The sequence below is a fragment of the Manacus candei genome, unplaced genomic scaffold (genome assembly GCF_025592945.1).
Source record: "Manacus candei isolate 608988 ecotype Guabito, Panama unplaced genomic scaffold, ASM2559294v1 h1tg000023l, whole genome shotgun sequence".
NCBI lineage: Eukaryota > Metazoa > Chordata > Aves > Passeriformes > Pipridae > Manacus > Manacus candei.
This window is the reverse complement of record NW_026138071.1, coordinates 8,739,453-8,750,924: the sequence shown is the minus strand read 5'-3', so window position 1 is coordinate 8,750,924 and position 11,472 is coordinate 8,739,453. Positions and strand designations below refer to the sequence as shown.

The window sequence follows — 11,472 nt, the reverse complement described above, 5'->3', positions numbered from 1 at the left end:
GTTTGCTTCAACTAAACCGAGCGTACTGCAATTTATACACACCGGGTCAAAACCCCTGTGTTGGGTCCTTGGTGAATGCAAACACTAACGTGTTAGTAAACATGTTTAGCAGATATACAGGTGCACTTCTAAAAATAATAATCTAAAGAATTATAATAGCAATAAAATTACCTACCGACAGGAAATAGTCTTTTTAACTTCTGCAGCCCTTATCTCTTCCACTCTCTCGCAGAAAGAGTTATGGAATTATCCTGTCGAAAAAGTTACGATATAACATCAACCACTCACGCACGGGAAAGAATTTTGTTCGGACCTGTCACACGTTACGTATTTGTTCCAGACCCGCTGGATAAGCCCCGCTAAACAAGACCTGGCGGACCCCTCCCCGAGGAGCGGTGTGCCCGGGGTGACTCCCCGGCGGGCAGCAGCCGCAGCGGGGAGGCGGGAGGGAACGCCGCGGTGCCTCGGGCCTCTCCCCTTGTCCGCTCGGGGGGCAGTGCATCGGAACCGGCAGCGGCGGGGGGAAGGGGGGCCGCTTTTGCCGGCCGAGAGCGAGAAAAGAGAGCCAGGAACATGCCATGATATATTTAGGGTGCGGGAAGCCCCGGGACAGCCGCACTGAGGGGCAACCGGAGCCCGCGGGAGGCAGAGCGGTGCGGGCGGTGCGGGCGGTGCGCGGGGGAACTCGTGCGTCGCCCCGGCCTCTGCTGCTCGGGGAAGGCGGCTGGGGAAGGGCTCGCACCGCCCGCGCTGCTCCCGGGGCGCTCCCGAGGGGGCACTGCCCCCACGACCCCTCTCAGCGAGGGGCGTCCCGGGGCAGCACCGTGAGCCCGACGGCACTGCGGGGCAGGCGCCGCCGCCCCAGGTTGGTGGCCGCGGGGCCCCAAGGGGGCGATGTGGGCGGTGGAGGCGCTGGGGGCGCAGGGACTCCGCACCTCGGGGGGCGGAGGAGGGGAAATGCAATTGGGCTGCTCAGGTGCCCCCCGTCAATACTGCGACAGGACAAAATACCCCTGACAACTCCGCACCTGCGCTTACCCACCGCGGAGTCAAGAGTAAACCCGGCTTGTTATCTCCACCCCCCGAGGACTCGGCCCCCGCGGGTAGCGGGCTGGCGCCTCTCCTAAAGCCCACAGGTGGGTGACTCTCAAGGGGGCAGCGTCCCGGGGCGGCTAGCACGTGGTGCTGCAGGAGTGGGGGCTCAGCTCCCGCGCAGCGGGGCAGGCTGCTCCCCCGAAAGGGCGCCCGCCTTGGGGGCACCGCGGGGCTCCGCCAGCGCAGCTCTCGCCCCAGGGAGGTGAGGGCAGGCTGCGGGCGGGCAGTGCTGCGTCCCTCGCCTCTGCTCCGCCAGCAAAGGCACCCCACGCCCCGCACCAGGCACCTCTCCCGCCTGCAAAGTGCTGTAAGGGTTTTTAAGCGTCAAACACGGGGATAGTTACAAACCTCTCAAACCTGAGGGGGTTTAATCTCCCTCTTTCTCCGACTACAAACCTCCACGCTTGGCCACGTCGTGTAAGCACTCTCCGCTACGCTCTTCCCCCCCACCAAAAAAAATGACAAACGCGGGGCAAGCCGACCACCTTGGTCAGGGAGGGCAGCGGCAGGACTCCTGCCCCAGAGCCTCGCGGAGAGTTCCGCCAGCCTCTTCTCCTTAGCCGCACCCGATCTCCTGCTTGCAAAACGGCGAAGTGCTTTTTCCAACACGACGTTAATGTTTTGCCAGGTTTATTTTATTTGTTATACACAGACGATACAAACGGGCAAAAACCGAAACATTTCTCAATGGAGCATGTACTGGTATAAATTATTCAGTTCCACAGACGTAACAGAACAAATATAAAAATCACAACATTCGATTTACAGAAGAGTCAAAAATATACACACGTTTATGACCCTGAATTTCTATTAGGAAATTTCCCCATCGAGTGTAATCTAGACTGAATATTTAGCCTGATGCATATTTCAGTTTGTAATTGGTGTTTTTTCCATATAAAAATGTGTTAATTGTATAGATTTGCTACTCAAAATTCGAAGACTTATTCTGCTTCACCGGGGGGAGTCCTGGAGGGATATTATTTCTCCTTCAATAATGTAATAAGAGGTTTACAGGAAAGATCACTCTTACTTTCGATGTGCATTTGATTCCCCAGGAAGTCAGATCTCGGTCAGCTACTTTATGAAAAAGTCAATTCCAAAACTAAATGCAGTAAAATATACAACTCACAACTCATCTTCACTGGACTACACTATGGTTACCAACAATTCAGTCGTCTATATCTTTTTTCTTCTTTTTTCTTTTTTTTTTCCTTTTTTTCTTTTTTTTTCTTTTTTTCCTTTTTTTTTTTTTTTTTAGATTATTCATTACAAAGATTTACAGCAATATAAAGAAAGAGGGGGAAACTGCAAAGAAATTTGAAAATAGTTTGTCAGCATATTTGGCACCTGCGGGGACCAGTAATGGATTTGGCACTTGGGGGCGGGGGGGGGGGGAATACCACAGAAAATAATATTGCTGATCTCGAGCTATTCCTTTTAGAGAAAAATAAGAGGCAGTTAATTTTGCTTTTGGAAGGCGTCATGCTACTTTAATCGACTTTCCTACGAGATGTATTTCTGTTCTTTTGAAGGGGAAACTGAGCTATTCCTTAGCTGTGTTAGCCCAGGGCACCGCGTAATTATTTCATGCGAGGAATTGGAGAGAAAGTGAGAAACCCATTACTCGCTGCTACAGCTATGGACCACTTATATTTCCAGAGGCATTTAGGAAGAGTGTGTACCTGGGGAGGGGCACGAGGAAGAGGGAGCAAAGTGCGGGCAAGGGGGTAAAGAAATTTAAACAGGATTTAAGTTTTGTGACTTAACAATGAAAACAAAACAAAAAATCCAAACAAATAATAAGTAAACAGAACCAAAGAAAAGTAGTCTGTTACAATAAATTAAATACTATGTACAGGCATTTCACAGGCTCTTTTCCCCACTATTACTGTTTCCCCTGGAATCCATCCGTGGTAAAAGGAAGGAAGCGCTGTACGGTTTGAGAGTCTAAGCATCCTACTGATCAGTGGGTTTCGGATCGGCAGTGCCCCCCACGCCCCCGGGGCGCCGCCGGGCCGGGCCGGGCCGGGCGGGGAGCGGGGCGGGGGGGGCGGCGGCGGCCGCGGCTCAGCCTGCCTGCCTGCCTCCCTGCCGGGCCGGGCCGGGCCGGGGCACGGATGGGGCATCAGGGGCGGGGGTCAGTGCGCTAACGCGGAGGAGTTATTGTGCAAAAGGACGGCGGGCCGGCGGCCGCGCCTAGCTGTGCGAGTAGAAGCCGTAGTAGCCGATGTCCTTGGCGCAGGTCTTTTCGCAGTCCCGCTGGGTAAGCACCTCGCTCTTCAGGGGCGAGGAGCTCTCGGACACCGGGGTGTCCGAAGGGGAGATCCGCCTCCTTTTGGCCTGCTCGTAAATCCCAGAATCAGAGGAGTCGATGGATTTAATGGACGACGGCGTCTCGATCCAGCTGGAGTCGGACAAATCTTTGGGCTTGGAGTCCTCGGCGCCCGGCAAAGGGGACCGCTCGGGGGCCAGGCTCTCCGCCTCCTCCCCCAGGTAGGGATTGCCGGCGGCCATGCGCGCCGCCGCCGCGCTGTTGGGCCAGCAGGAGAGCACGGAGCCCGACTTGCTGCAGTACTGCGGGGGGCTGCGGGCCCCCCAGCCCGAGGGGTCGGCATAGTAGCCCAGCGGCCGCCCGGCGCAGCCGGCCGCCTGCAACGGCAGCGCCTTGACTCCTGCGGCCGCGTAGGACAGCAGCGTGGCCGCGTTGCCGGCGAAGTCGGTGGCCGTGTCGTAGGCGGAGGCGGCGAAGTCGAGGCGGTTGTTGGCGGGGGCGACGAACCAGCGCTGCGGCGAGGGGGCCCCCGGGTCCTCGGCTTGCTGTGGGGAGAGCAGCCCGTTGGTGTGGGGCACGCTGCGGTCGGCGCCGGGCCCCGGGCCGGCTCCTGCCCCGGGGTGGAAGCGGGACTTGGCGTAGTTACTCACGAACTGGTCCTGGAGGAAGGAGCCGGCCATGGCGTAGCGGGCCCCGGGCACGATCTGCGAGCGGGGCGAGTCGTTGGGGGAAGGCGTCAGCCGGTCCATGTCGCAGCCCGTGTAGATCCTGCCCAAGAGAAGGGGAGAGAGCTGGGTGTCCGCCGCAGCCCGGCGCCCTCCTCGGCGCGGCACCCGGCCGGCCGCAGCCCTCGGGGGACGGACGGGAAGGGACGGCGCCGTCCCAGCGCGCTCCTGCCCGACCCGGGAGCCTGCGCTCCTCTCCGGGCTTTGCCTCTGGCACCAGTAGCGCCAATGGCCTTTAACGGGGAAGAGGAAAGAAAGACGGGGGGAAGCACGAAGAGCAAATCATTCGTAACCTGTTGGCCATTTCTTGACGGGGCCGAGATCCCTCTCTCGGGTCCGAACCCGTATCCCAACGGCGTGAAATCCCGCGCGGTGACACATTGACCGGTCCCGCCACATGCGCAACAGGCAGCCCGGTCATTTGCCGCGAACAGCATGAGTGGCAGACTACGGAATTCTATCGGCTGTTTAACACTTATTATTGGGAGTCGCAGACGAACCATCAACATTTTACCCAGTTTAAATTAAGCTAATCTTTAAACACCTACTGTAGGAAATGTAAAGCCAGACACTTCCAGTGTTCCCTGCATGGCCTATATATAATTCTCCCATGCTGGGCTGCAATTTGCGATTATAAAAACTTTAATGGATGAATAACTACTATCTGTATTTACTTCAGGCTAAAACTGTGCTTTAATTAACCCTCCACGCCTCCTGGAATTTCTTATCCAAAATAAACTTGGCCCTTAAACAAATTCAACGTGCTAGACAACATTGAAGCTTCCCCCTCCCCCCGTCTCCTTTCAAGTGACGCCCTATAAAGTTTTTTTCCTATTAAAAAGAGAAAAGCACTTGTGGCTGGGGGCGAAGGCCGCGCAGCCTTTCCAAAGGCTGCACATACTCCTCGCAGAGGTCCCGGAGAGCGGGCAGGCCCGGCTGCCGCCTCCGTGGCACCAGGGACAGGCCGGCTCCCCTCCACAGCCGCCGCGACCCCCGCCCGTGGAAGACAGCGGCCGCACCACAAGCTGTCCCCTGAGGAGAGTTACAGCTCGGCCTCGGGCCCCTCTCTCACTAGTTCAGCCCTCGGCGTTGTTTCCACGCTTGTCCTGAAATCCTGCTGCTGGTGGGTGCTAGACTACGGTCCAGCAGAGAGAGGTTGAAGAAGGCGCTGAAGACACGCGCTGAGGCGCTCCAAGGGAGGCCGCTTCCCGCCGCAGTTTAGAAAGGAAAAAGGCTTCCCTTCTCAAAGCCGGGGTCCTGTCCCGCAGACCTGGAGCTTGCAGCGGGGCAGGTCAGTTCCAAAACCGCCCGCCCCCTCGGGCGTGTGAGCCGCCCTGTGCCCTCCACCTCCCGCTTACCCCGAGGCAGGGGAAGCCTTCCGACAGGCCTGCTAGGCCGGGATATCCCCATTCGAGACCCGAGGGCCGAGAAAGGCGGCGGCGGGGGTCGGGGGTTGACGCCCTCCCGGAGCCTCACTCGGAGAGGCACCAGCCGCATCTGCCGCAGAGGGCATGGCTGGTGGGTCAAACCGTGGGAACGCCTCAGGGGCGGACGGGCAGAAGCAGTACAGGGACAAAAAACGATTAAAACTTCTGAGGCTTTAGCTCCACCCAGAAGGGAGATGAGGGCGAAAAAAAAAATCCAACCCCGGAGAAGAACAAAACGACATGAAGACATTTCCCTCTGGACACCGGCTCTGCGGCCCCCGGGATGATGCAGACCCGGCGGGTTGCCGGGGACTGAGCCCGTGATGCTCGGGTGCTTTTTTCGGAGCCCTTGTGCGCAAGTGAAACGGAAACTTGGAAAGAGGCGCCAAGATACGTGCCAGGAAAAACCAACAACAAAACCGCCGCAAGTGCCAAAGCGAGATGCGGACTCAGGTGCGGGCAGCGCGGCCCCAGGCGTGGAGGCGGCCGCAGGGCTGAGTGGGGCCCCGCCGCAGGGACAGCCCCTGCGCGGGAGCGGGCGGGTGCCTTGCTCCCGGAGGGCTCTGGAAAAGCCTGACATTACACATCTCGGTGTGAAATTAAACCAGCCTGCATCCTAAAGCTTCCCCCTTTGACATGTGTGAGCAGCCGGTAGAAGGGTAATAAAAATCAGGTTTACTTACGTGTCATAATTGTCTCGGAATCCTTTTGCGAAAGGGTTGTGATCTATTTTCAGCTGTGTGATCTAGAGAAAGAGAGGAACAGAACTGACGTTGTGAAAGCCTGAAAAATATACCCCGCTGCAGCCAACACGTTTTTAAAGGACTAAGGTTTACTCTAATCAATCAAATTGCTTTTAAACCGTGAAAAATAAAGATCTGGCGTGCTTATAGACATCACAGTCTAATTTTAAGATTTGCCTTATTGTAAAAAGTACGATAAAATTTAGTATTTAACCCCACGTTTTAAGACGTGTCAGAATTCCTACTGCAGGCGTATGAAGATATTGAAATCCAGAAATGAGGCAAAACGTACGACAGAACGGTATCTAAGAGTTTGCATTTGCACGGAGAAAAATAATTAAGGCGCGAATGTGGACTGAACATATGCCATTTGAAAAGGGGGCACCAGTCTGTAGCAAAGACAGACCACTCCGAAACACATCCAAGGCATTAACGAGCTTTTAATTTGAGGAAGTTTCTCTGTCACCCCCGGCGCAATCAATGAGGATGTTAATTGATCCTTGCAGACTTAAAGCTTAAGCTAACAGCTTAACAGCTAACTGAGCTGTTTCCGACTGGGAGATAAACGCGAAGCAGCGCCCAGCCCCGGGCGGAGGGGCAGGATCGCGCCCGGCCTGGAGGGGAGGGCGATGCCGCTGCGGGAGGGGGCTCCCGGGTTGAAGACGGCGCGAGCGGCTATGGCCGTGCTTGGAACTGGTCAGGGCGGAATGGCACAAAGGGAGAGACAGGGAGGCTCATCTCGCGGCGCCGGAGACCCGGGGAGAGCGCGCAGCCTCCGGGCCGGCCCTGGCGGGGTGTCCTGCGGGGAGCGCGGCGACCGCGAGCGGAATAAACCAGGGAGCTCTTTACATCGGTGTTTTGGTAGGCGGTGACTGCTATGAACTGGGTCTCAGGGAAGGTGAAGGTCTGCACTCTGCCCGGCTGGTTGGTATCCTCTGTCCCATCTTCGTTCACCTCCACCACATGCAAGCGGGGCTGGTACTTGTGGAGGGACTGCAAAACCACCATCTGTCAGGCATGGCAAAAGGAGGGATGGGGCCGCGGGAAAAAAAAAAAAAAAAAGGGAAGAAGAAATTAGAGAGAGAACGACGAGGAGACCGATGTCCGCTGGCCGCCGCCTCCCTGGGACGGCTGCGGGCTCCTCCGGCCGCACCGGGCAGCGGTGCCACCTTGGGCAACGCGCTCGGGGGCGTCGAGGCCCATGGCAAAAAGACGGGAGGACTTTCTCACCACCCCCCCTCTTTTATTTTCACCTAACGACACAATCTAAAAAAATACACGTCCTTTCCGAAACGGCAGGATTTTGCCTGAAGCAATAAAAATAATTCTAGCAGAGCGCCTGCGTTCCCCCACTGACCTGTCCGTTGTTGTTTGATGCTCCTTTATTGTTTGTAAGTTTTAGTTTCCCAAAGGAGATTTCCTGGCGCATCCAGTGGGCTCCCGTGTTGGGGGAGTCGGGGTGCATGTAAACCCGGTTTCCTAAGCAAAACAGCCAAAAACACAACCACATCACAGTTCTCGCGTATACCTCGGGTTCTGCCCCTGAGCACACGAGGGCGAAGGACCCCGTTAGGTTACCAATATTTTACTGCCAAAACTGCCTTCATTTTAACCGAAAAGGATTAAAACAGCTCTTTCCGAACACATTTTACTTTCTCCTCCACCCTCCGTATTAAAAAAAAAAAAAAAAAAAAAAAAAAGAAAGAAAAAGGCGTCGTTGGTTCATTCGCGTTTAAGAATTCGCCAGAGCCAGTTCACGAAGGCATTAATTAATCATTCTCACCTACTATGTGTCGGAAAAAGTGTTAATTGGAGAAACTTGCCTTGTACATTGGTGTCCGCCTTGCCGCAAGGAACCCATTTGCCTCCCTGAAATCTCCAGTGGTTGGGATCCGCCAAAATTACATCCACAAAAATATTGTAGTGAGCCGTGGGGTCGAGACCAGAAATATTAAAGCTTAGGAAAGGGAACATGCGCCTATAAGAAAAAAAAAAAAAGGAAAAGAAAAACGAAAGGGAAGAAGGAAAGCAAACCAGCGACAGGCACACGCGAAGAAACCAGCCGTTGTGCTTTATCCTCACGACTGCCGGTATTGACCGGAAAATAAAAATCAAAAGAAATCCCCTCCCCGGAGAGTCGAGCTTTCCGCGGGGAAGGGATGAGGGCAGCGGGCGCGGGAACTTGGAGGGAGGCAAGGAAGGGTGCCCCGGTGGGGACCGGCACTGACGCTCCCGACGACCAGGGCAGGGACCCCGGTGACGGGCGGACGGCTCCGCCGGGGCGGCGGAGGCTCCGGGCGGCTCCCGCTGCGGAGCCCGCGGCTCAGCCCCGACACCCAGCGAGGGTCCGCGCGGTGGCTTACCTTCCCTGCTTCGTGATGATCATCTCCGTCTGGTGCCGGTGAAATTTCAGCCAGAGTGGCCTGTTGCACAGGTAGACCTGAGCCTTGCCAGGAACCAGCCCCGGCTGGGTGGAGGAGAACTGGTAGAAAGGTGCCCCTTGGTAGGAATGGCCATACTGCTGGGGGTACGGGTAGCCCGCCGTGGGGTAGCCTTGCGGAGAAGAGTTGGACAGGAGGCTGTTATAAGCTCCGTTGGTGATCACAGGATGGTGAGCCATGTAGCGGCTGGGGCTGGCGATGGAGAAGGCTGGGTGAGCAGGTCCATGCTGGCTGGGATAAGGGAACATGGTACTAGGAGCAGAGGCAGCAGACTGGGGCTGGCTGGACTGAGAGAGCAGATAGCGATCTGCAGCAGATCCATCGAAACTGTGACGAAGCTCAGAGACCCCGTCCAAGACGGGAGAGAGTTTATTTCTCTGGACGTCCCCTGGTGTGTCCTTGGAGTCAGGAAAATTGTCTGTATCTGACTGATTCGTCATCCCCCTGGTAATTTTTTTCAAAGGTGAACTTCTCTCCAGGTTGTCAGTGGTCGAGATAATGGGATGATCATGCAAGGCAAGCTCAGATCCGCCTGCATGTGGGTAACTGCTGCTCACATTGAGAAATTTCTTGGAGAGCATGATAGAGGGAGAAAGACAATGCTCCAGCTGCATAGCTCTAGCACCACAGTAATAACCCTTCAGTCCCTGGATCTGAAAGGGCTCCTTAGCATCAGAAGCTAGACATCCTGGGACCCTCACTAGGCAGAAAGCACTTCATCCACCAAATGCTTCCCAAACGTTTGATTTACTTTTTTTTTTTTTTTTTTTTTTTTTTTTTTCCTTCCTCCCTTCCCAGGGAGAAGAGATTGGCCAATTGACACTATGCAGCAATCAGGAAAGACTCACTTTTGATCTTGCTGCTTGTGGAGAGGATGAAACGGCTTCTGCCATTGGTTAACCGCTGACAGTAATTTAATTAGATAGACATTAATTAGGATAATCACCTGGCTCCTGGTCGCGATGATCATGGCAAATTGAAGGAGATGATTTTATTGTGAGATAGAAGGAAGGGAAAGGGGGAAGGGAAGAGTGTGTTTGCTGTGAGAGCTCATTATTATGTGACCTTTCCAGCTTTTTTTTTTTTTTGACTACGGCTGGAAAATAAATCCAAACCCTACGATTCCCCAAATTTTGCGCGCGTGTCCTCTACCTTTGTGCGTCAGGATGGAGAGCGGGTCCTGGGGGCTTCGGGGACCGGTTACGGAGGGGAGCGCCGGGCTGGGCAGACGCTGCCCTCAGCTCACTCCCGCGGTTTGTCCCCAGCGGGGCGCAGCCCCTCTCCCCCACCTCTTCTGAGCGACCCTCGGCACAACGCCCCCACCCTTCCCACCCGTGCCTGCTTTGCGGGGGAAAATACACCCTCCATCCCCGCTGACGGCGGCCGCGTATCATCTCTTTTAACTTCTGAAATAATCATAAGCCCCGCAGCCGAAGTGCCCTAATGTATTTGCTGCGATGTTTACGGGTTCTTTAGTAAATAAATATTTTATCTGGGAGCCGTAATGCCGGAGATTATCAGCAAAACAGCGTGGAAGGCGCCCACCTCCCATCCTGCTCCGGATTTCTTTCCACCCGGTGCCCGCTTTCCCCTCCGTGCTCGGTCCCGCGGACAGCCCTCGATTTTTGGTAGCACCCTTGCCATGAGCCGCGGCCCCGGCCCGGCTCGGTCGGCAGGTTCGGGCGTAGCGGAGAAGCCCAAACCACGGGGGTGCTGTGGAAGGGGCCGCCGGCACCCTCTGCCCAGGGGTGTCTCGGCAGAGCCGCGGTCGCGGCCGAGCCCGGGGGAGCGCGGCGGCCGCGGCCCCGGTGACACCCGGGCGGGGTGGGCGAGGCCCGCGCACCCTCGGGGGGCTGCGGAGACCCCCAATTAGCGAAGGGACCGGCCCGTGGGTCCCGCGGTGTTCCCGGTAGAGCCTCGGGCTACTGAAAGCGGGACCATCCAAGGCGTGAAGATTGCGCCTGAGCTCAGGGGACCCGCTCGCCACCCCTCCTCTGCCAAGCACCAGTCTCAATTTCCCTTCCTAGAGAAGCTTGAGAGTTTTTAAAAGCACAAGTTTTGTTTTTTCTTGTTTTGTTGATTTTTTTTTTTTTTGGGGGGGGGTGTTGGATTTTGGGTTTTATTTTTACCCAGGGAGGAGCTCTCCTTTCCTCTTCCATTTTTCTCAGTATTGTCCCCTTAGCGGTTTGGACTTCAGGTATTTTACAGACCACATCTCTTCCCAAGTGACATCAGCAGCCGGCTTCAAATTCAACTGACAACTAATGCGGTCTGAACCATCACATAATAAGACCAAACAATCGTACAATTGCCTGAAGCCAGGCTGAAACTTTTGCAAACTCAAATCCAGAGAAGACTAGAACCAGGATGACTTGTCAGAATGTGTATTTCAATGCTCTCATCTCATGGTCATTTACTTTGCTTAACCGTGAGCTACTTCAGTTATTTAGTGTTTCATAAATGCCAACATACACACTCTCTCTGCAAGGAAATGATTCTAATAAGATAAATTATGAAGCAAAACGCAAGCAGTTCACTGTTCCAGTCACAGTCGGGTGGTACAGTGCATGCAACTTTCCATACACTACCTTCTCCTTTCAGTGCTAAGAAAATAGTTTTATTATTATCAGTTCTAACTAATGTTTCTGACACTTGTTTCACCATCATGCTCACCCTTCCCTTTCCCTGCTTGAACCAACAGAAAGGTAATGGACTTATACAGGCAGGAGATGGATCAAAACGCAGATAAACCCTCGGAAACGCTGCCCT

The 11,472-nt window shown here is 55.1% G+C and overlaps 1 protein-coding gene across 2 annotated transcripts; it reads right to left on the bottom strand.

Moving 5' to 3' along the window:
- Positions 1-1,708: 1,708 nt before the first annotated feature.
- TBR1 (T-box brain transcription factor 1) lies at positions 1,709-9,444 on the bottom strand. 2 transcript variants are annotated; one of them, XM_051787666.1, is made up of 7 exons: positions 8,626-9,444; positions 8,086-8,240; positions 7,620-7,741; positions 7,112-7,270; positions 6,203-6,264; positions 4,018-4,135; positions 1,709-3,912 (listed from the first exon to the last, which is right to left on the bottom strand). In XM_051787666.1, the coding sequence occupies exons 1-7, from the start codon at positions 9,315-9,317 to the stop codon at positions 3,292-3,294; spliced, it is 1,929 nt and encodes a 642-aa protein (XP_051643626.1). In that variant the 5' UTR covers positions 9,318-9,444; the 3' UTR covers positions 1,709-3,291. The 2 variants fall into 2 exon arrangements, with proteins under 2 accessions (XP_051643626.1, XP_051643625.1); XM_051787665.1 differs by having other exon boundaries at positions 1,709-4,135.
- Between the last annotated feature and the right edge of the window lie 2,028 nt (positions 9,445-11,472).